This window comes from Neoarius graeffei, chromosome 27 (genome assembly GCF_027579695.1).
Source record: "Neoarius graeffei isolate fNeoGra1 chromosome 27, fNeoGra1.pri, whole genome shotgun sequence".
Taxonomy (NCBI): Eukaryota; Metazoa; Chordata; class Actinopteri; order Siluriformes; family Ariidae; genus Neoarius; species Neoarius graeffei.
The window spans coordinates 50587427-50612604 of NC_083595.1; the positions used below are offsets into that span (position 1 = coordinate 50587427).

Genomic DNA, 25178 nt, shown 5'->3' on the forward strand with positions numbered 1-25178 from the left:
TGGAAACTCAAGGAGTAGCTCAGTTTTTCTTCTTCTTTTGGCGGATCTGTTACGCATATTTGATCTGGCACCGGCTGTCCTTCCTAAGGCAACCCTCCCCAGTCTATCCGGGCTTGGGACCGGCACTAAGTATGCACTGGCTTGTGCAACCCCAGTGGCTGGGTATTTTACCTATCTTGTATGTCTTTACCACGAGTTGGCCTCGTGGTTAGCGTGTCCGCCTGTCAACCGAGAGATCACGAATTCTACTTGCAGTTGGGTCATACTAAAAGACCATCATAAAAATGGTGCCTACTGCCATCTGGCAAGGCACGCTGCAATACAGATGCGAGTGGGGAGGCAAACTCTCGCGGTTACCAGAGGACCCGCCCCCCACTGTAACCATAGTTAGAGGCCTCAGTCACGTGACCTTCGTAAACGCGACCGCCATTTTGGACATGTAGTGGACTTCGGCTCAAATCAGTTTGAATGCAAGGAAGGCGACAAATGAAAAACATAAAAGAAAAAGGAGCGAGATGCAGAAAACACCTTCACTATCCAGCAACGTAGGGCATTTACAGGGCGAGCAGAGGGAGAGGTATTTGCAAAAATTGAGGTTAGCAGGCTTAGAGAACGACGTTTATCTGCTTCCACCAGGATTGTTCACTGACGTACAGAAGAACACAAAGCCCTCGTCTTTACCTGACTTCGGCCCACATGATCTGTATACCTATGTCGTTAAAAACCCATCGCCATACACATACACGCCAACGTCCGAGGTTCCGGAGCGCGCTCCGGCTTGCTCCCGGAGTGCTCCGGCCGAGGTTCCGGAGCGCGCTCCGGCTTGCTCCGGAGCAAGCCGGAGCGCGCTGCTTAATTTGAGGGGAACCTCGGCCGGAGCGCGCTCCGGAACCTCGGCCGGAGCACTCCGGGAGCAAGCCGGAGTGCGCTGCTTAATTTGAGGGGAACCTCGGCCGGAGCGCGCTCCGGAACCTCGACCGGAGCACTCCGGGAGCAAGCCGGAGCGCGCTGCTTAATTTGAGGGGGAGCAAGCCGGAGCGCGCTGCTTAATTTGAGGGGGAGCAAGCTGGAGCGCGCTCCGGAACCTCGGACGTTGGCTCCGGCAGCTATTTACACTGGATCCGGTGTAAATAGCTGCCGGATCATAATTACAGTAAACTAGTAAATACAGTAAAGGAAAAACTTGAGACTGAAAGGTTTTAACAGTCATCCAAATGACTGAACGTAAACATTGCTACAGTAACATACCAGCTACTTGTTGACATTAGCTAGTCAACAATAGCTACTACAGAAGAACAAAGAGGTTACAATGGGTTATTTTAGCCTATTTGGTTACACACTCACCGCCACAGAATGTTAACAGCAATGTAATGCCTTTTCTGGCTAATTTTATTCGTCTTACCTCCAACAAAGTGGTCACTACACAAGCGTTGGTATGCTGAGGGCTGCCAATCTTTCCTGTTAATGGCCGCTATCCATCTTCTCCGTCGGGATCTGATAAAATGATAAACCTTGCCTTGTTTGTTGATGGTTACTACATCCAGGTGCACAACAATATAGTGACATGATGGAAGTCTTGCTGAAAGTAAAAACTTTCTTTGCTGCCGTTCCTCAATGTTGGCTGTGGTAAACTACTGGTAGTACATGTCCAAAATGGCGGCCGAGTTTGTCGTGACGTCACGTGAAAAGGGTCCATAGAAGCAGAGATTGGCGCCGCCCAGTACGCCTTCAGGGCCTGGATAGTACTGGGACAGGAGACTGCCTGGGAAGACCAGGTCCTGGCACGGGAAGGGCTTTGACTTGACTTGCGCGTCTTTGGACTGTGGAGGAAACCGGAGCACCTGGAAGAAACCCACGCAGACACGGCGAGAACATGCAAACTCCACACAGAAAGACCCCTCTTTCGATTACGTTCATTATGTCTCATCTCATCTCATTATCTCTAGCCGCTTTATCCTTCTACAGGGTCGCAGGCAAGCTGGAGCCTATCCCAGCTGACTACGGGTGAAAGGCGGGGTACACCCTGGACAAGTCGCCAGGTCATCACAGGGCTGACACATAGACACAGACAACCATTCACACTCACACCTACGGTCAATTTAGAGTCACCAGTTAACCTAACCTGCATGTCTTTGGACTGTGGGGGAAACCGGAGCACCCAGAGGAAACCCACGCGGACACGGGGAGAACATGCAAACTCCACACAGAAAGGCCCTCGCCGGACCCGGGGTTCGAACCCAGGACCTTCTTGCTGTGAGACGACAGCGCTAACCACTACACCACTGTGCCGCCCACGTTCATTATGTCTTATATTGAATATTGTTAGTTTTTTTTCTTTTTTATCAGACATCTAATTTTTTAGGTTTGTTTACCTGACATGTTTCGACGTACGACTGTCGTCTTCCTCAGAGTGTCACCGGATGTTATTGGTGATGCATCTTTTATCAGCTGATGTTTCCGAAGGCAACAGACAGTAGAAGGCGTGACCGACCTGTCAAACCAGACAGGAAGGCCACGCCTTCGGAAACATCAGCTGATAAAAGATGCGTCACCAATAACATCCGGTGACACTCTGAGGAAGATGACAGTCGTACGTCGAAACGTCAGGTAAACAAACCTAAAAAATTAGATGTCTGATAAAAAAGAAAAAAAACTAACAGAAAGACCCCTGTCGGCCGTGAAGCTCGAACCTGGAACCTTCTTGCTCTGAGGCAACAGTACTAACCACTCCACCACCGTGTCACCCCAAGGAGTACCTCACTATTTGATCTGAAAGAATAATGCGATGTACCCTTTATGCTAATTAAATCATTAATAGATTCAGGTGCTAGTCCGTGAATATCCTTAAATGTAATTACTAGTACCTTAAATTTAATTCTAAATTGCCTTGGAAGCCAGCGAAGCTTAAAGAGTACAGGCGAGATGTGATCAAAGCAGGAAACATTGCAAATAAGGTGCGCGGCTGTATTCTGGACACGCTGCAACGTAGATAGTTGTGTTTGCAGCAAACCAGATCATAAACTATTGTAACAGTCAATTCTATTCATAACTAGCACATGCACTAACTTTTTAATCGATTCCACAGCTTCCTGTTTAACGGCATTTGCCACTCGGGTGCTGGATCTAGAAACATCTTGGAATAATTATATCCGTTTCATGTCATCACAAACCCATTTCTACTATAAACTGCCATCCTTAACTTCTACATCAATACTGGAGCACCTTCATCACGTTTCTGTTTGAAGGACGAAAAGAAAAATCCACCCTGAACAATATTTACAGGATTTACACTGATGAAATGCGAGGCTGGAACTGATTATTAGGACTCCAAGGTTTCGCATGGTTTTATTTTTGTGTGTATTTACAGGTTTTTTTTCAGTAAACCACCAGTTACCAGGCTGCTGCTGCTCATCAGTTTCAGTTAAATATAGAAATTAGGAAAATTTACACACATACACTGTTATTAATTACTGTGTTTTTCCTTGCATTTTTATGTAATTAAGACTTTATTATATAAAACGATGAACAGCTCGGTTTCATCATTTACAATAACGAGCTAAAATACATGATTAAGAAAAAAAATGTTAGCATCTCTACTCGACTGAAATCAGACAATATGAAACTGTGACCTGTTTACAAAATATGCAAGGAAAAAAAACAGTGTCATGTCGTCAGTTTTGGCTCATTAAAAGCCACATTTCAATAAGGAGACATAATAAATGGTACGTTCTTGCAAAGGAACTCTCATCCTGTGTGCTCCTGTAATGCAAAGTCAATTCACTGTGTCGTTTCTTAAAGAAATATGAAAGATGAATTCCTAAAATACTGTGAAATTTGCTGGTTTTGGAGCCTCAAATCAACAGATAACTTCTTTTTCGAAATCAAAATATTTGACCCATTAAACGATCTAACTGGATTTAGAAAACGGTTATTTTCTGTGAGAACAAAAGGATAACATACAGTCAGAGAGATTAATAATTAGCGCTTGATGAAGCACCCATTCAGCATTGTGCTATGTTTACAAAAATAAAATTTTCACCCTGGTTATGGCATTGAATGAAATTATTAGTGGCGTCAAGCAGTTTTTATCTTTTATTATTAAATGTTTATTTGATATGGACATAGCAATAACATTGGACAAACCAGATGCATTGTTTGAGTGTTTTAGCACAAGTGCTAATTTAATCTTCTGACCAATCAGGTCGCAGCTCAGGGGGCAAGCGATAGAAAAAAGTCTCGTTAGTGATATTAGGAGTTTAATGAAATGTTGCAGTGTAACTAGAGATAAACAGTGCGTTATTTTGGGGACTTTCATCAGGATGTAATGTGGTGGACGAGTCCCAGGTGCTTAAGACTGCTGTTTTCAAGTCCAGCACCAGGACTAGCTGAGATCAAGTCTTAAGGGGGCGGAGTCTAAATGAAAGTGAGACCGAGTCAAGATCAAGACTGAAAACGACCAAATTCTTTTTGAATCCAAATCTACTTCAGCTTTATTCATGAATTTTTCTACAAGAAGGAATGAGTTCTGGTTAAACTTTTGTGCATGTGAAAAGAAAAAAAACAACACTGACTTACTTAAATACTTATTTACTTACTTCAGTCACTTCATTCATTCATTCATTCATTTACTTAATTCAACCACTCACTCTATTCATTCACTCTCACTCACCCATTCACTCCATTCATTCACTCATTCACTTCAGTCATTCAATTCAGCCATTTGTTCACTTACTTAATTCATTCATTCTTACTTAATTCATTCTCACTTGCTCCATTCACTCACTCACTCACTCACTCACTCACTCACTCACTCACTCACTCACTGACTTCATTCATTCATTCTCTAACTTAATTCACTCTCACTCACTCATTTCATTCACTTACTTAATTATTCATTCACTCAGTCACTCCATTCACTCACTCACTCGTCATTCACTTACTTAATTCAACCACTCACTCACTCACTCACTCACTCACTTCATTCATTCATTCATTCATTCATTTACTTAATTCACTCATTCATTCATTCTTACTTAATTCATTCTCACTCACTCACTCCATTCATTCACTTAATTCACTCACTCCATTCACTCACTCACTCACTCACTCATTGACTTCATTCATTCATTAATTCATTATCTTAATTCTCTCTCACTCCACTCACTCACTGACTTCATTCATTCATTCATTCATTATCTTACTTAATTCACTCTCACTCACTCATTTCATTCACTTACTTAATTATTCATTCACTCAGTCACTCCATTCACTCACTCACTCGTCATTCACTTACTTAATTCAACCACTCACTCACTTCATTCATTCATTCATTCATTCGTTTGTTCACTTACTTAATTCATTCATTCATTTGCTTACTTCAACCACTCACTCAATTCATTCACTCTCACTCACCCATTCACTCCATTCATTCACTCATTCACTTCAGTAATTCATCCATTTGTTCACTTACTTAATTCATTAATTCATTCATTCTCACTTGCTCCATTCATTCACTCACTCACTCACTCACTCACTTCATTCATACATTCTCTTACTTAATTCACTCTCACTCACTCATTTCATTCACTTACTTAATTAATTAATTCAGTCACTCCATTCACTCATTCACTCGTCATTCACTTACTTAATTCAACCACTCACTCACTTCATTCATTCACTCGTACTCATTTACTTCATTTATTCATTTGTTCACTTAATTCACTCATTCATTCATACTTAATTCATTCTCACTCACTCCATTCACTCACTCACTCATTGACTTAATTCATTCATTAATTAATTATCTTAATTCTCTCACTCCATTCACTCACTCACTCACTTATTGACTTTATTCATTCATTCTCTTAATTCACTCACTCCATTCATCTACTCTCACTCACTCACCTCATTCACTTACTTATTTGATTATTCACTCACTCACTGACTTAATTCATTCATTCATTCACTTAATTCCCTCATTCATTTACTTACTTAATTTAACCACTCACTCACTTAATTCGTTCACTCACTTACTTAATTCACTGTCACTCACTCACTCTGAATTAATTGAGTGAGTGAGTGAGTGAGTGAGTGAGTGAGTGAGTGGAGTGAGTGACAGTGAATTAAGTGAGTGAACGAATTACTTTTCATTTACTTACTTAATTCACTCACTCCATTCATTCATTCATTCATTCATTCATTCATTCCCTCACTTAATTCCCTCATTCATTCATTCTCTTACTTCATTCATTCACTTACTTCTCTCACTCCCTCCATTAATTCATTCGTTCTTTCACTTACTTAATTCACTCACTCACTTCATTCATTCACTCCATTCACTCTCACACAGTTCATTCATTCATTCACTCACTCACTCACTCACTCACTCACTCACTCGCTTCCTTCCTTCCTTCCTTACAAAACTCTCAGTCAAGATTATATTTAGCCAGAGCACTGCATAAGAGTAAGACAAGTCCAAGTATAAATTCCACTAAAGCCGAGATAATTCCCGAGACAAATCCGAGTCAATCCAGAAAACTCACACAATAAAACAAATCCCTCTGCCATATCACTGAAAAAAAATTATTTATTTATCAATGTATTTAAATTATGAGCAGAATGTCCACTGAAGTAAAATATGAAGTTTATACACACGTAATTCCCACATTACTGTAATAAATGAACTCTGTGATGTCTGAATGTACAGACAGTATTTATATTTAATACATTTAACATCAACTTAAACTTACACATTTTACTGAAGTAGAAATGCTGCCTTTAATTTAAATATATGTTTATCCATTCATTATTTTTTCAGTGTAGTTAGATAAAGAGCAAATGCTGAAAAAGAAATCAAAGTATTATTATTATTATCTCATCTCATCTCATTATCTCTAGCCGCTTTATCCTTCTACAGGGTCGCAGGCAAGCTGGAGCCTATCCCAGCTGACTACGGGCGAAAGGCGGGGTACACCCTGGACAAGTCGCCAGGTCATCACAGGGCTGACACATAGACACAGACAACCATTCACACTCACATTCACACCTACGCTCAATTTAGAGTCACCAGTTAACCTAACCTGCATGTCTTTGGACTGTGGGGGAAACCGGAGCACCCGGAGGAAACCCACGCGGACACGGGGAGAACATGCAAACTCCACACAGAAAGGCCCTCGCCGGACCCGGGGTTCGAACCCAGGACCTTCTTGCTGTGAGGCGACAGCGCTAACCACTACACCACCGTGCCGCCATTATTATTATTATTATACATAGGGCCAAATTACTCAATTCTGATTGGTCAATCAAGGAGGGCTTTTTTCCTTAACACAGGGCCGTATTTCTGAAAAGCTATTGGCTAGTTCGTTGCTTGGTTACGGTTACAAAAATTAGCAAATTTTGTCAACAAAATGGCTGACTCTGCTGACTCAGCAATGCCGCGTTTCACTATATTTGACAAAGAAATGATAAACCAATTGAAAGCTGCAAGCGAATATGAAAATACCAAAAAAAAGTATGAATTTTTGGCTTTCCGTGTTTAAGAAACGGGCCGCAGAAAGACAAATAAACGACTCTCTAGTGGCGTATGAATGCTGTGAGTTAGACAAGGTGCTATCGCAGTTTTATGCAGAAGTGAGGAAAGAAAATGGGGAAAACTACGAACTAGACTCTCTTAAAGTAATGCAGGCAGCACTGGATCGGCATCTGAGACGAGAAATATCTGGGATCAATCCTGAAAGATGTTAAAATCCTGTCCAAAATCCTCATGTCATGTCGCCGTGTCACGATGAAAGACACTTTAGAAACTGATTCAAACGTGCAAGATAGTCTCGCGCCCTGATTGGTTCAGAAAACATGAATGACAAATGTTGTGAACTTGAATGGCTTCCGAAGTATGAATTTGGCCCTGTATATTATAAACAAGTCATCGTATGGGGCCGAGTAAAATTAAGGATCAATTTCACTCGTGATTTCAAAGTTTTGAAATTGCGCGAGTCGCGAATTTTCAAAACTTTGAAATCACTCGTGAAATTAATCCTTAATTTTACTCGGCCCCATACGATTACCTATTATTATTATTATTAGTAGTAGTAGTAGTAGTATTTTATTATTATAAATAAAAACAACGCCAACGAGTTAAACTCCACTAGAGTTATGGTTACAGTGCGTCATCTTTTTTTTTTTCTCCTATTATCACAGAAGGCATTCCAGACAATGATTTTTTTGCAGTAGAAAGAAACCACTTGTGTGAAGAAAGCCTTAATAATAAAAAGAGTGGGTCTGTGGTGTATTAGTCTTTGAATACTCAAGGACGCGAGGGGAAAAAAACAAAAACAAAACAGGCATCTGGGACGCATCGCTGTCACAAACCCGACACGTCTTTATTCATTCAGACGACTGAGATTGAAAGTTGTCATTTTCCATTTGAAGATAAATGATTTATTTTACATCAGTTCGTTCACGACACCTCAAACTACACCGCGATTGTGAAGAATGCAGTAATACAGAAATCAGCTCCTTCCCCAATCCTGCTTAATGAGATTAAAGTCCAGTTAATGACACGTAAAAATGTGCACTTTATTTCAGTGTTGTTTTCTTCATCAGTGCTTCCGATGTGCTGGCAGCAGCCTTGTTTCTGTCTGCGGTCAATAAACCCATCCGCTGTGATCAGTGCTAGCTAATAATAGCAAAGAGGTTTAGAGGCGCAGAGAGAGAGAGAGAAAACACACGAGTGCCATTTTGTTCCCAAAATGAAAAATGTGAGCTTGTACGGCTTTGTGGACTTTACAGGGACTGGGAAACGAGAGACGCAAAACTGCAAACGCATGATTCAGGATGAGACGAAAAAGATATGTGTCCTCAACTATGCATGGGAGATTAGAAGAAGAAGAGCATTTGGGACACAGTATCATCACAGACTTGATGTTTCATTACACACTCGAGGGCTTGTGTGATGATCGGTGAAGCTTTTGTCATTTTCTGTTTGGGGAAATACAAACTGAAAAAGATCACACTGGGGAAACCAAGGCCATGAAGAAGTTAGATATTTAAAGACGGAACAGGAGCACTGTCTTCAAAAGAACATTTAATGTTCTCCTAAAGGTTCTATCGTATGTAGAACCCAACAAAATGTTTCCTTATCAAGAAGTGTGTGTGATTGTGTGTGTGTCTCTCAATTGAGACATTACAGTGGTATGAAAGGCAACATCGCCCCCTGTTGATGCAGTTTTGTCCGTATCAGTTAAACATTGCTTGGTTATCAGCGTTAAGTCCCAGTCCCACAATACCGATAACTATAACCATAACTATAAATAAATCAGCCCCGTGCAGTTTATGTGGTTGATGCTCACACCAGACCAATAACGATCCCTATATCCCCGGCCTGGGTTTATCCGTATTGGTGAGATTCCTTCTGGAGCGATTTTTCCTGGCCTGGACCTGATCCCATAAAACATCTGACCAATCAGTTTGTAATTGTTTCCATGTGACGTTGTCTGAGCGCATGGTATTGTCCCCAGGCATCTTTGTACATCCTTGATGCATCATAAAGTCACGGAATACAGATTCACGGAAAGTTCTATCTAATCTAATCTAAGCTAATCTAAATTTAAAAAATATAATACCAAGCACGGATCTTTTATTCACGGATATGTGATTATTTTCCATGAAATGTCAGTAGTAAATTAATAAAGTAAACATATAAATGCAGGTAAGATATTTTAATTATGAACTTCAGCAGTGGGTGGCACGGTGGTGTAGTGGTTAGCGCTGTCGCCTCACAGCAAGAAGGTCCTGGGTTCGAGCCCCGGGGCTGGCGAGGGCCTTTCTGTGTGGAGTTTGCATGTTCTCCCCGTGTCCGCGTGGGTTTCCTCCGGGTGCTCCGGTTTCCCCTACAGTCCAAAGACATGCAGGTTAGGTTAACTGGTGACTCTAAATTGAGCGTAGGTGTGAATGTGAGTGTGAATGGTTGTCTGTGTCTATGTGTCAGCCCTGTGATGACCTGGCGACTTGTCCAGGGTGTACCCCGCCTTTCGCCCGTAGTCAGCTGGGATAGGCTCCAGCTTGCCTGCGACCCTGTAGAAGGATAAAGCGGCTAGAGATGATGAGATGAGAACTTCAGCAGTCCAAACATTTTATTGTTTTAGACTTCTTAATTTTTTATCTGTGATGAAATCAGTAACCAATCTGTAATATACTGAAACATCTGTGACGGATCTGTAAATTATTAGCATCCGTGATGCATTCGTATTAAAATCCGTGGCCGCTCCGTAGTTTGTATCCTTCTCATCTCATCTCATTATCTGTAGCCGCTTTATCCTGTTCTACAGGGTCGCAGGCGAGCTGGAGCCTATCCCAGCTGACTACGGGCGAAAGGCGGGGTACACCCTGGACAAGTCGCCAGGTCATCACAGGGCTGACACATAGACACAGACAACCATTCACACTCACATTCACACCTACGCTCAATTTAGAGTCACCAGTTAACCTAACCTGCATGTCTTTGGACTGTGGGGGAAACCGGAGCACCCGGAGGAAACCCACGCGGACACGGGGAGAACATGCAAACTCCGCACAGAAAGGCCCTCGCCGGCCACGGGGCTCGAACCCGGACCTTCTTGCTGTGAGGCGACAGCGCTAACCACTACACCACCGTGCCGCCCAGTTTGTATCCTTTTTTATTATATTTCTATAATCCGTGACCTATCCGTATTATATCAACCACCGGAGTGTGTACATGGGTTGTTTTGGAGTCCGAGCTGTACAGTATGACCCGGAATAATGTGCTACTACTTGGAAAAAACTTCCATGACTATTCCTAAGTTGCATGTGTTTATTTCCCTGAGTGTCAGGACCGAGCGATATTATAGTGGGGATTATAGTTGTGGTGTTTCTGCTCCAGACTGGAACTCAACTCAGGGAGAGTCAGAGCTGTAATTATAGGTAGAGTTATAGTTATCAGTGGGAGGTGTTCTCCTTTTGGGTTCTACTCCTTTTCCTCCTCCAACATGTTCTCCAGATGGTCCTAAGGCTGAATAAGGAATCAGGACAGGCCCGGCGCCATTGGGGGGGCGTAAGGGGGCGTCGCCCCCTCGTGGCTACAGCCCCGCCCCCTCAACGGAGACTCAGATCACTTAATTGTTTTCTTATGAAAATATAATGTATTATAGACGTATTAATAATTTGCATTTTCAAATACGAAATATTAAGTGGTTGCGCATTGCACAAAAATACATTTCACATAAATCACTACTAAAACTGGCACGGTAGAACAAATCTGATTGGTTGTTATGATTCTTACGTTGCAATCGTAGAATTCAACTATATTAAGGTAGGATTATTTCAAAAAGCCTGAATTTAATATTAACCCTGTTTTAGACATATGTATCAATCCTAACTACTGGGGACTAGTTATTGTGGGTGTGTGTGTGAAATGCTGACACAGCCGCGCACACACAGACCTGTGATAAGGACAAGGGTCGTGCGGGCGGGCGGGGGTTTTACATGCACACTTACAAGTGCACTGTCTCTGCAATATCCTGCACTATGCAGTCAGTTTGCGGGAGTAGTCTTTCCCCCTCCGAATTAAACGAATTCAATCACAATATTGTGAATCCATTTTCTTTCTTTGTAGGCTAAGTTTATCTCCGTTTATGTTGGTGTATGTGTTCATATATGGTCCGCTTTGTGCGCAAATAGCGTAAGAATATGTGTCGTTGACGTCACCCCCCATGCAGCGGGGGTGAAAATTCATCACTTCAGAGTGTTTAGTCCCCTACACGTCTAAACTGGGATCGCGGATTAAGTGGTTAGCGTTGACTCGGTGCGAGTCAGGAAGGCTATTACTGGTGCAGCCGCAGGGTCTGTTGATTTTTTTTAAATTATGATTTTGGCCGCCGAGCCAAGTACCTTAGACTTGCATTGACGTTTTGTTTTCATGCCGCGGAGCTATTTGTATGTATTTTAAATGTAAAGGACTTGCCTGTAGGTTTGTGTGTGTTGTTTTATGTTTGGCATCTTTCCGGTTGTACCGCGTGTCTGTGAGAAAATCGGAGGGGAGGGTTAACAGGTGGGCATGGGTGTTGATAAAGCGCAACTGCCCTGGTAATATGCCACATGATTTTCCCGGACTAAAGCAACCTTCGGGACCGTGGTTTTGTGGTTGGCGCAGTTAATTGTTTGAAACACGTTGTCAGACCGCCATCACTACTACACACTATATGAAAAAATATTTGCCCCCTTGCGATTTCTAATTGCCCCCTTAGTAAACTGTTCCTGGCACCGGGCCTGAATCAGGACATGAACAGATTTGATATATTTGATATGTTAGAAACGTTTACGCCACTTTTAACATGAGTGCTGGTGGTGTTGCTGAAGGTAAGCAGTCCTTCACAACTGACTGCAGGTTAAACTAGTGGATAAAATCAAAATCTGATAGAAGAATGGGTCCAAGTTTACATTTTGACCAATTAAATATTATGCATTAGGATCCTACACGGCTGCCAAATTAATGTAAACATAGCATCACAACAGGACAAAAATGGACTAAAAATGGGACAGGACTGAGGGTTTAGGGTGAAGAATCTCATCACTGGGACTGGGACGGCATCACACCCTGCTGCTATTGTGTCACAAGTTGTATGACTCGAGTCAGTGTTGTAGTCGAGTCACTAAACCTCGAGTCCGAGTCCAGTCTGGAGTTCCCAATGTTCAAGTCCGAGCCATTAAAGAAAATTTCGAGTCAAGTCCCAGAACAAGACTCCAACCGCACCATCTGACGGTGTCTGTCGCTGTCTTTATGTGAAAGCATCTCTGCTGCTGTGTTGGACTGACGTTCCTGCTCGACTGCCCCATTTTAATTAATATGCTACAGATAAAAAGCTTGTTCATCGCTCAGCAAGCCCCGCCCACTATCAACAGGGCAAATAACATGGGAGAGGGTTAACACTAGCTAGTTCATCACTCAGCAAGCCCTGCCCAATATCAACAGAGCAATGAGCATAGCGTGTCGCTTCCTTCTCTGGGTGGAGTCTTACCAAATGACGATTGAAGTTCGAGGTTGTCCCCGTCGTCTCCTCGATAGTTCTTCTACTTATGGAAGACACAGCAGTGCATTTTTTCCCACTGCACGAGAAGTCTGTATAAGCAAAGCGGACAATCCTAGCGGCGTTCTCTCCAGGCACTTTAGCTCCGTTAACGTTAGTTTGTTCCTGAACATGACGTATGAACAGGTGAATGTGCATTCTCTTACACAAAATTTGTATAAAAATTAATGTATCTTATGCCAAATTATTATAGCATGTTACAAAAAATAAAGAAAAATCATAGTCCTGATCTCCAATTTACGAGTCCAAATGTAGTTAATGCACGAGTCCGAGTCAAGTCATGAGTCCTTAAAATTAGGGCACGAGTCCTGGACTTGAATACTACAAGCCTGCTAGAGACAAACGGTCAGTAATCAAGACTGCAATCAAGTTAACAATGCGCCATAAAACAAAGGCTTAACGAGCCTTGCTTAGGTGTCGATCACTGACAATTATTGAGAACGGTGAACAAAGGATCGATAAAAAGACGAAATGACTGCCAATATACAGCTAAACTTAACACCTAGCTAAAGTGCCCCAGAAAAAGTGCATTTTTATACCCCCCGCCCCGCCCACCCCCGCGGTACAACATAAATGATATCAGTGATTCGCAACACATGAATGAACTGAATGGTAAAGATTTAAAAAACGGAGTGAGTCAGTGTTTGGATATTGACAACACCGGTAACCTCCATCATTTCCATAACAGATGAAGAAATCAATCATCACCTCCGTTCGTGATCCTTTCACTCAGTCAGTGAACTGCGATAGTGACTCGGAAGGAGAAATCCATGATCAGGAGAATGCGCTGAAAATTTTGCATATATAACATGAGTGTTTGGAGTGACAAGTGGGTCCATTACGAACTTTTTGGTATCACAAGCTATTTGGACATTGTCCAAGGAGTTCAGTGTAATTGTATCTTGGGAAAGCAGAGTACTTCTTTTCTCAAGGTGCACAACGTAAAGGATTTCTCTTTGCTTTAAATCGTCGTGAATAACAAATTTCAGCCAAGAACACTCAATTTTATTTCAGGTTCAATTGTTGGTCATTATGATGCTAATTGATAAATTACCTGTAATTAGAGGAACATCAATGTACTCAGACATCAACTGGATCATAAAGGTAACAGTCGTAGCTTTGAGGATGCGTTTAAATTCTGTAGTTTCGTATCTTGATGAACCTAGATGTACTTTTCTGATTGTGTCTATAGTTTCATGTGAGGCTTTGGTTGTTGATTAAATGCAGATCATTCTTGGCCAACCGAGATGTTTCTGACTCAGGTTCTTGCTCCTCACTGTGGTATTGGTGCTCTTCTAATAGATATGACGTTCATGTAAAGAGGTTGTTTTGTTCATTTGCTTGATGCAGGCCACCACAAGTTTGGAGCAGCAGGCCACTGAGTCCAGCGCATGTGAGAGGAACACAACCACCGGCCTCAGCACTCAGGGTGAGAAGGAATCACAATTCACTTTAAAGTCACACCAAAGGCTTTGTTCTGAGAAACTTCAACACACCGTAGGTTCTGAAAGCGGATAATGTGACAAGTTTAATTTAAAAAATGGAAGTATGTGCAGCAAAGGAACTGAAAAGGATACTTCTTCAACCTGAAGGGTAATTGTCAGAAAAATAGGTACAGTAGGAGTACATTTCTGTTCCCCAAGGTACAGTCTACACTAATGTACCCCTTAGGGGTCATGTAATCATGTCCAGTTTTACATTTGTGTCAAACAGACAACAACATAAAAATGAAATGTATCATCAAAAATGAAAACCCACCCACCCTCCTAACCCAAGTTGGTCCACTTTTATGACTTAAAGCTAGACGGCCTTTCGGATTTTTCAAGTGTAGGTCATAAAAAGAATTTTCCCCGACACCCAGTTATTTTTGTTTAGTGGACCAAAAGCGACTGAACTCGAATCACAGACTTCCAATTTAATTTGTTGTTTTTTGAACAGAACAATGAATGAATTTATCTCCACATGGCCCTAAATTCTCTACTATTTTTTCCTGCTTCACCATGACCCAATACAAGATACATCATCATGCATCACATAGTGGGCTTTCCCCGTTCATGCAAGGCAAACAATTGTGGGATACAAATTTGAAACAGGAGAGAAAAATGGAGGACGTGAGTGTGCGAATGAAACGTGAAAGACTGACTACAGTAACGGAAATTGAGAAGAAATATGTGTTGTTTACCAGCTGGGAGGTCCGTATCATGAAATATCGTGACCAAGGTCTTGAAAGTACTGAGCGAGGCCCTCTGGGCTGAGGTCACGGTATTTCACCATATGGACCAACCTTAAGCTGGTAAATAATATATTTATTTTTTCTTTACCAAATTCTAACAGAAAACGAGAGCACCTGAAATGGAAAACCGAGCCGAGCCGCCATTTTGAATCCTCATTCACGGCTGTAATGCAAATGGCTTCCTCCTCGGTATACAAGTGCACTTCCATGGCAGGAAAAAAACTACATTTTGCCACCTATGTAGTCCCCTATTTATACAAAATTGAGTCATTCAGGATTCAGCCATGTTTTTGCTCGGTGTTAGCAACAGTTAGAGGTTTTTAGCTTTCTCCTGAAATGTTTTTTTATTTCTTCTTCCTCAGGGTAGTAAAACTCGCTTTCACTATGAAGACTGTCGTTATCGCTATCCATGCTGTAAAATTAATGCTATTCTCCTGAGAAATGCGAAAATAAATGTTGACAAAAATTGCTACGATGTTTGTTGTTATTGTGAACGAGCGAGTCACCAGAGGTCCGTAACCTGGGTCCATAAGTGGGGTCCATATCATAGGATACGGACCCGCTTGCCAGCCAATCAGAGTGCAGGATTTGATGGAAACCGGACCGCAAAAAAAAAAAGCCATTATGTTATATACGTACGAAGGAAAGGAAACGCAGGACCAAACTAATAAATATGGGCGCTCAGTGAGCACCTCGGTGTGATCAGCTGTTCGTTTAGCGACAGAATGATGGAACTGTCAGTGCACGCTCAAAGGGAAACCTGCGCATGCGCACACACACGGACTTCCTCTGTCTGCTTGACTGCACGAAGCGAGCGATTTCATGCACATTACTTGCTTTAATCCCCTCAAATTAATTAAATAACTTCCCAGCCACAGAATGGCCTGATATTTTGTCAGATATTACAGAAATAAACATATATCACAATGACCACATTCCATTGTGAGGGAACTAAATTTCACCGATTTTATGAAATTGAAAGGCCGTCTAGCTTTAATGTGTCAAAGTGTATAAAGCATACTAGTAGTCAGTATATATAATTAAACCTTTCTAGTTTCTTAACTAATTCTGCCAGTGTGAATGTTCAACTGGATACAAAAAATAATGGACATGTTCCTATCTACGGTACGTGATGGGAGCTGTAGATATTTAATCAAAATAGGAGAGGAAAGGCTGCCATGTAATGTAAAACTTTTCAGTCCACCTTCTCAGAGAAAATTTGATCTTTTCCAGTTAAGGAATGACATTAGATCAGTTGGGGCGGCACGGTGGTGTAGTGGTTAGCGCTGTCGCCTCACAGCAAGAAGGTCCGGGTTCGAGCCCCGTGGCCGGCGAGGGCCTTTCTGTGTGGAGTTTGCATGTTCTCCCCGTGTCCGCGTGGGTTTCCTCCGGGTGCTCCGGTTTCCCCCACAGTCCAAAGACATGCAGGTTAGGTTAACTGGTGACTCTAAATTGAGCGTAGGTGTGAATGTGAGTGTGAATGGTTGTCTGTGTCTATGTGTCAGCCCTGTGATGACCTGGCGACTTGTCCAGGGTGTACCCCGCCTTTCACCCGTAGTCAGCTGGGATAGGCTCCAGCTTGCCTGCGACCCTGCACAGGATAAGCAGCTGTGGATAATGGATGGATGGCATTAGATCAGTTTGCCAAGAGTGTTCTGCTGGAGGCTTGGGTGACTTCCAGTGTGAGTGGATACATCTATGGGCAATCAGAGAGGAAAATGATAAAACATTTAATTTCTGTGTACCAAACTCAGGATATTTCAGGGGGAACTCAAAAAATGGCAATGAGTGGACAGCGTGCAATATTAGTTATCGAATTTCAGACATGATCTTGAAAAAGTTTTTCCAAAATCCTGTTCACTTCTCAAAAAATTTGACTTGAAACAAACCCGGAAAAGGTTTGAAAAAGGTTGGAAAAGGTACAGGCATTATCCACACCACACATCCTGTTATCCCTCAGCTAAGTTTTGGAATATATCTTACGACAGAAATAGTTCTGGACATTCTAGATAAATTGCCTGTGCTTACACTTTCCCTTTCTTTTCCCAAGCCTATTTTTGTTGAAATTATTTCAATTTAATTCCCATCATTTGCTTTAAAAAAAAAAAGGTCTTTGAATTTTTTTTTTTTGATAACTTATTGTTTTGGTGTTAAAAACACAACTCTGGCAACCCTGTGTATTGTCTCGGAATATACAGAGCAACAGCATGTTTACAGATTTATTGTCTTTATCCAGTATATGTCTTTATTTCAAAGAGATTTTCCTGCATAATTAATCAAGGAGTTCATCCAAAATGTGCTGCTTCTCAAAAAGCTGTACTCTTCCAAACTTGTGCCTCCATTTATCACCGCACATTCATGACTTCAACGCACCTAAACACTTGTATTATCTATTAATATTGGCACCTGTTTTGTATCATTCTCCAGCGTCAGTGGACAGCGCGTCCCTGATGGTGTCCGAATCAGCAGACGTCCCTGAACGGAGCTGTTCCTCAGATGATCTGTTCTCTCTGGAGGTCCAGGGCTCCGATTTATCTCCATACACGACGCTGTGTACCAGCTGCACCAGCCCGGAACACGGCGCTCGCTCTCACACTCGCTCTCACGCTAACCTGGATTACAGTGAGTCCTCGATCACGCAGGACTCCGTCACCCGCTCCCTTGAGAATGTTGTTGCACCTGAGAGGGACGAGAGCTCCATAACCAACCAGCTTCCATCAGAGTCAAGAGTCAGTATGAAGCTCACACTTCCTGTTCCTCCAGCACCCGAAGTCCAGCCTTGTGCCTCCGACTCTGGTGCTTTACCTTCTCCTTCAGGGCGACCGCGGGGCGCTCGGTTATGCTTCACCGTCTGGTCACCTTCTTCCACCTCGGTGCCACATCCCTCCTCTACCTCAGCACGTACTCTCCGAGTCAGGCGGTACCGCAAGCTAGCGAGGATCGTCCGGTCCACCAGCGACCCCATTTCCTGTAACTCTGTACATAGACGTATGTCAGCCATTTCTCTCTGTTTAGATTATGTGTAAATGTTTTCCTTTATCAATGAGTCATCTCTCTGTAGCTGAGAGCTGTGCCTGTACTTCTGCAGGTAAGAAATCACCAAAGACAGAGGGACATCTGGGTGGAGCTAAAAAATAATGTGGACTCATTAATCTGTCAAACGTTTATTTATCATCACATCCTGATATCTTTTAGCTTGAATATTTTTTTACCAGATGATACTGCACAGTGATGAAGTGAAGTTCTGCTGCTAAATTCATTGATAGCATACACTACCGTTCAAAAGTTTGGAGTCACTTTGAAATGTCCTTATTTTTGAAAGAAAAGCACTGTTCTTTTCAATGAAGATCACTTTAAACTAATCAGAAATCCACTCTATACATTGCTAATGTGGTAAATGACTCTTCTAGCTGCAAATGTCTGGTTTTTGGTGCAATATCTCCATAGGTGTATAGAGGCCCATTTCCAGCAACTCTCACTCCAGTGTTCTAATGGTACAATGTGTTTGCTCATTGCCTCAGAAGGCTAATGGATGATTAGAAAACCCTTGTACAATCATGTTAGCACAGCTGAAAACAGTTGAGCTCTTTAGAGAAGCTATAAAACTGACCTTCCTTTGAGCAGATTGAGTTTCTGGAGCATCACATTTGTGGGGTCGATTAAATGCTCAAAATGGCCAGAAAAATGTCTTGACTATATTTTCTATTCATTTTACAACTTATGGTGGGAAATAAAAGTGTGACTTTTCATGGAAAACACAAAATTGTCTGGGTGACCCCAAACTTTTGAACGGTAGTGTAATTTCTATTATTCTATCCACAGTCACTGGATATGAGCGATCGTGTGCTCTGATTGGCTACTCTACTACTAGGATATCAGCTCATATACCGTGAGTAGAGAAAAACAAAATGGCGGAGCGTGTTGGTGAACCAACCGAGGACGAAATAAAAACTCTACTCGAGAACAAAACCCCCCCAAAAATACAAAAGCAACAAAATATGGAATGAAAGTATTTGATGGTAAGACTGTGTATCTTTTTTTTTTTCAAGAATTATTATTATCGCATTTTTCACAAATTGCTCCTGTCATTTCGCCGGTTTATTTACATTCTAAGCAGAAATGATTGTGTCGGACGTTTTGTATAAAGTTTTTATTTATCGAATTTGCAAAAAATAAAAATGCTCCGTTTTTTCAGAATCCAGTCAATGTGGATAGAATAAAACAGTTATTTCACTCAATCTCGTCGTACGACTGAATTTCGTGGAATAACTCTTATTGTTGCTTTTTTAAATTTAACATTAACTGACTTGTGACAGGGCGGCACGGTGGTGTAGTGGTTAGTGCTGTCGCCTCACAGCAAGAAGGTCCTGGGTTCGACCCCCGGGGCCGGCGAGGGCCTTTCTGTGCGGAGTTTGCATGTTCTCCCCGTGTCCGCGTGGGTTTCCTCCGGGTGCTCCGGTTTCCCCCACAGTCCAAAGACATGCAGGTTAGGTTAACTGGTGGCTCTAAATTGACCGTAGGTGTGAATGTGAGTGTGAATGGTTGTCTGTGTCTATGTGCAGCCCTGTGATGACCTGGCGACTTGTCCAGGGTGTACCCCGCCTTTCGCCCGTAGTCAGCTGGGATAGGATCCAGCTTGCCTGCGACCCTGTAGAAGGATAAAGCGGCTAGAGATAATGAGATGAGATGACTTGTGACATCTTGTCACGCTGTTATTTGTTCCATGAACATGACAAAAATTACAGATGACATTTTGTCTCCGTAGCGTTCATGGAGCTTTCAGGCGGTACGGCGTCCCAGTGTGCCAAACACAACGGGCGTGGAGTGAAGAAGCAGAAGGATTGTGAGAAAGCAGAACTCCGTCTGAAAGGCCGCACGCTGCACCACACCTCCAGCGAGCGCCCTCACTCGCTAGCCGACCTCCAGACCTACAAAGACACGAAGATCCTGGTGGCTCGATTCCTGGAGCACTCCAGCTGCAGCCTGCCTCTGGAAGTGCAGCAGGTCGTCAACAGCATCAAGTGCGTCATCAAATCGGATGAGAAGCACATGGAGGAGGCCATGTTCAGCGCCAGTATTCTTGATCAGGTGAGGAAGGAAAGGAAGCGATAAAACACTTGGGGGTGTGATGTCATGAAGCGGAGTTACCGGTCCCACCCTGAGCAAGTCCTGAGTGTTTTATTTCTCTTACACCACAGCAATTTGCTAATTTTTTCTTTTTTTGGACACATTTATTCTTTTTATCCATTTATAGTTACATTTAATGTTGTGCAACTTCATATCGATAATTACACACGTTTTTATTAGCTCATTTGTCCATGAGGCCAATGAGCTGTTGCCATGGCGTCGTGTCCGTCGTCCACAAGTCAGTTAAATCGTATCTCCTCCGTCAGTTCTCCACGGATTTCTGTTCTGATTGTTTTGTTTGAAAGAACTCATCACTCTACACAAAACTCGGTTGTTGTTTTGTCAAATTTGTTGCTAACGAGTTACTAATTCTGCCAAATTAACAAATTTTCCAGGCCTCTCACAAGAATTAAATCGTATCTCCTATGTCAGTTCTGAATGGATTTCAGTTCTAATTGTTTTTTTTTTTTAAAGAACTCGACCTTCTGTACAACACTTGGTCATTGTATTGTCAAATTATTTGCTAACAAATTAGTAACTAGGTCAATTTAACACATTTTCTTCTGACTAGAATTGTATCTCCTCTCTCATTTATCATGCGAGTTCAGTTCTGATCGATGTTTTGGGCCGATCTTCCGTTGGGGAACAAAACTTAGTCCTTTGTTGATGTTCCTGTTGTAAACAGTTTGTGGTGGAGGCTGGTCCTCTGTCTCTCACAGTGTCACATTTCTGTTCTGTTTGATGTTTTGGTCGTCAGGGTTGTTTTGATGGCAGGTCAGATGAGCTCCTACGTCCTTGACGTTCTGGTTCTGTTTGCATGCAGCGTCAGCCATAAAAGCCCCATAGAAGTTCTTACTATAGAAATGATAAGTTAGAACAAGTCCATTATTATACTATAAACCTGTCAAAGCTGCTGTTATAGAAAATCAATCAACACCTTCTGACCAGGCGGCACGGTGGTGTAGTGGTTAGCGCTGTCGCCTCACAGCAAGAAGGTCCGGGTTCGAGCCCCGTGGCCGGCGAGGGCCTTTCTGTGCGGAGTTTGCATGTTCTCCCCGTGTCCGCGTGGGTTTCCTCCGGGTGCTCCGGTTTCCCCCACAGTCCAAAGACATGCAGGTTAGGTTAACTGGTGACTCTAAATTGAGCGTAGGTGTGAATGGTTGTCTGTGTCTATGTGTCAGCCCTGTGATGACCTGGCGACTTGTCCAGGGTGTACCCCGCCTTTCGCCCATAGTCAGCTGGGATAGGCTCCAGCTTGCCTGCGACCCTGTAGAACAGGATAAAGCGGCTAGAGATAATGAGATGAGATGAGACCTTCTGACCAATCAGAATTGAGAATTCAGCAATGCTGTACTCTAACATTCTTTAACTATTTATACAGTAATACAGTTTCAGCTCTATACTCCCCACAGCCCGTACTGTAGATCGTCTATATTTTTAAAACCGGGAGAGAAAGAGAAAGAGAGAGGTCTGGATTAGTTATTCAGAAATTAACTGAAAACGTAGTTGGCTTATAGTTAATGCATTTTCCACATGCAAATTGTGAAAATACAAAAAAAAAAAGCCTGTAATTAAAAAAAGTCTTAATATCACAAAAAAGTTATTACACTAATTAAGATTAACAATTTGGTGTATTATAAAGAAGAGTGAAAAAGCATGATGGAATAAAAAAAAAAAAAAACTGATGAATTCGTATACTTGCCAAACCCCTAAGAACGAAAAGCAGTCAATCAGATCGCGTGACGCAGTCTCGTCCTTCTTGGAGGGGGGGGTTCCCTAAAATTTTCCCTGGAAAATGGAATCGGCAATGGACCTCACTGCCGATTCAATATCATTATCGTGCCTGTAAAATTTTCCCTGGATTTTTTTTTTAATGGTGCATTCTCCTGCATTCCGAGTGCCATATTTGAAGAAAATAGATCAATAAATCGGACCCACGTACTTCACAAAATTCATGCTTCTCACCTCGTCTCGAGACTTTGATGCTGGATGATCTGATGACAAAGTTGCCGTGAACTTGTTGTCATAGCAAATCTTTTTTTCCTTCAAAGTTTTCATTGTTCGTGATCACCAGAGCGTGTTTTTATTTATTTGTTTATTTATTTTAAGCTCACCAGCCGTAGCCATCCATCTGTCCACAATTCACAAAAATCACGACTCGTCCCTGAGTTTTAATGGATTTTGATTCTGATTGTTTTGTTTGGAATATTAAATTGTTCTCATTGTTCTCATGAAGAACAACTTAGCTAATTATAAACAAGTTTGGTTTCTCATGGTACAGCCGTGTGAGCTGCTGTGTCGCTGATGCTCTGGTTTTTACAAATACTGATGCGATTTGTTGTGACATGTGACCTTATTACCGATTGGCTAGAACCATAATGAGAGCCAATGGAATGGCACGATAGGATCGAGCGATACAATTTAGATTCAATATCGTTATCATTATCGCGCCGTTCCATTGGCTTTCGGTTTCACTTAGTATGACTATTAGACGCTGTATCTCTGTATCCCTCTGTGCTGAAAACAGCTGAAGCAGGATCCAAAGAGCGAATCCAATAGTGTTCAGCGATTTATTTTGCCATGCGTTATTTTTTAGAACTAAAAGCAGTAGGCGATATTCATCTGTCAAAATCAGTAGACTACCGTGTGAGTTGGTAGAGTTGGCAAGTATGAATTCAGAGACAGATGAAAAAACAAATGTTTTCCCTGATTTAATTAAAGAAAGCGAGATCAAACCACAACCCTGACCAGGATAAAGAGTTTACTAATTTAACGCTCTTTTCTTTTCATACGCAAATGAAAAACATCTGTGCACAGCTGTGGGTAATCAATCGTTTTTTCTTCTTTTAAGATTTTTTGCATGACTGTATTTGATGAAAACACAGATTCCTACTCATTTTCTTTTGCTGATGTTTTGGTGACTTTTGTTTTAAAAATGTTGACAAAATGTTTCCATAAAAACCCAGTGAGTTTTCGAGACCCTCAAATCCAACCTTTGACCTTCAACAAGACTTTTTTGTTCTAATTTCCTAACACTAGCAAGCTAAATTCCTGAACTGAAAAGTGGACTGCCGAGAGATCCTCTGCTTTGAGTCATTTGTTTAACTCTTTGATGTCGCAGGTGATGTCACACTCGCAGCCAATCACAAGCAGCCTCAGAAAACACACTCATGATGATCTGCATCTACAGAGCTGTGGGGCACTGAGTTCCCCGTCCTTGCGCCGGTGTAATAAACCTCGGGTATCAGGCCGAATGGATGCGAATGATGACCCGGGTCACAACCTCCCTCAGCGACCCAAAAGCCTCATCAGTGTGTGCAGGGAAACCATCCTTTGACCTCTGACCTTTCTCTGTGGACCACAGGACTCCTCCTACTCATAACCTACCGTGCCAAGGCTCATCATCAGGAACAGTAGCACTCAGAATGCGGCAATTCATCAAAGAAAAAAAAAACACACAACATAAAAGAATGTTCATATTCAGGGGGTGTTATTTTATTTATTTATTTTGTCTGAGAGTCAAAATGTTTGCAAGTTTGCAGTTTTGGATCTGTGATGGATAAAAAACACGATACAGTGCTACGTTTTGGAGGGAAAGGCGTGATGAATCTGACTCTGAGTAAAACTGTGATTCTGATGAGGACAGGATTTTGTTGTTTGTTGTGAGACTGCAGGAAAAAAACCCTCCTCATTCTTGGATTACTTCACTTACCTCAGTGTGATATCCTTTTCAGTGTTATGAATAAAAATATCAGTTTGTAAGGGTGTGTGTGTGGCTTCTTATTGCTTGAAATCAGGAATGAGGTTTGGTCGAGTCAGGGTATAAAACCTGACTGAGGGTTTCTGGTATAAGCCCAGGTTCCCAACAACCAATCACTGTTCGCTATTTATCCCAATCACAGTTCACCATTTATCCCAACAACCGTTCACCATTTATCCCAATCACTGTTCACCATTTATCCCAATCACCGTTCACCATTTATCCCAACAACTGTTCACCATTTATCCCAATCACTGTTCACCATTTATCCCAGCAACTGTTCACCATTTATCCCAATCACGTTCACCATTTATCCCAATCACCGTTCACCATATATCCCAATCACCATTCACCATTTACCCCAATCACCATTCACCATTTATCCCAGCAACTGTTCACCATTTATCCCAATCACTGTTCACCATTTATCCCAATCACCGTTCACCATTTATCCCAATCACCGTTCACCATTTATCCCAATCACCGTTCACCATTTATCCCAATCACCGTTCACCATTTATCCCAATCACCGTTCACCATTTATCCCAATCACCATTCACCATTTACCCCAATCACCATTCACCATTTATCCCAGCAACTGTTCACCATTTATCCCAATCACTGTTCACCATTTATCCCAATCACTGTTCACCATTTATCCCAATCACCGTTCACCATTTATCCCAATCACCGTTCACCATTTATCCCAACAACTGTTCACCATTTATCCCAATCACCGTTCACCATTTATCCCAATCACTGTTCACCATTTATCCCAATCACCGTTCACCATTTATCCCAACAACTGTTCACCATTTATCCCAATCACTGTTCACCATTTATCCCAGCAACTGTTCACCATTTATCCCAATCACCGTTCACCATTTATCCCAATCACCATTCATAATTTATCCCAATCACCGTTCACAATTTATCCCATTCACCATTTACCCCAATC

General features: G+C 42.1%; 1 protein-coding gene across 1 annotated transcript in view; it reads left to right on the forward strand.

The window, feature by feature from the left end:
- The window catches only part of fam189a1 (family with sequence similarity 189 member A1), a 364309-nt gene extending 340512 nt beyond the window's left edge, over window positions 1-23797 (forward strand). Inside the window, exons 8-12 of the mRNA XM_060911073.1 lie at window positions 14451-14529; window positions 17761-18321; window positions 18395-18421; window positions 20099-20421; window positions 23582-23797. Coding sequence (XP_060767056.1) covers window positions 14451-14529; window positions 17761-18321; window positions 18395-18421; window positions 20099-20421; window positions 23582-23797 — 1206 coding nt within the window. The remainder of the gene's footprint in view (window positions 1-14450; window positions 14530-17760; window positions 18322-18394; window positions 18422-20098; window positions 20422-23581) is intronic.
- Window positions 23798-25178: the final 1381 nt, after the last annotated feature.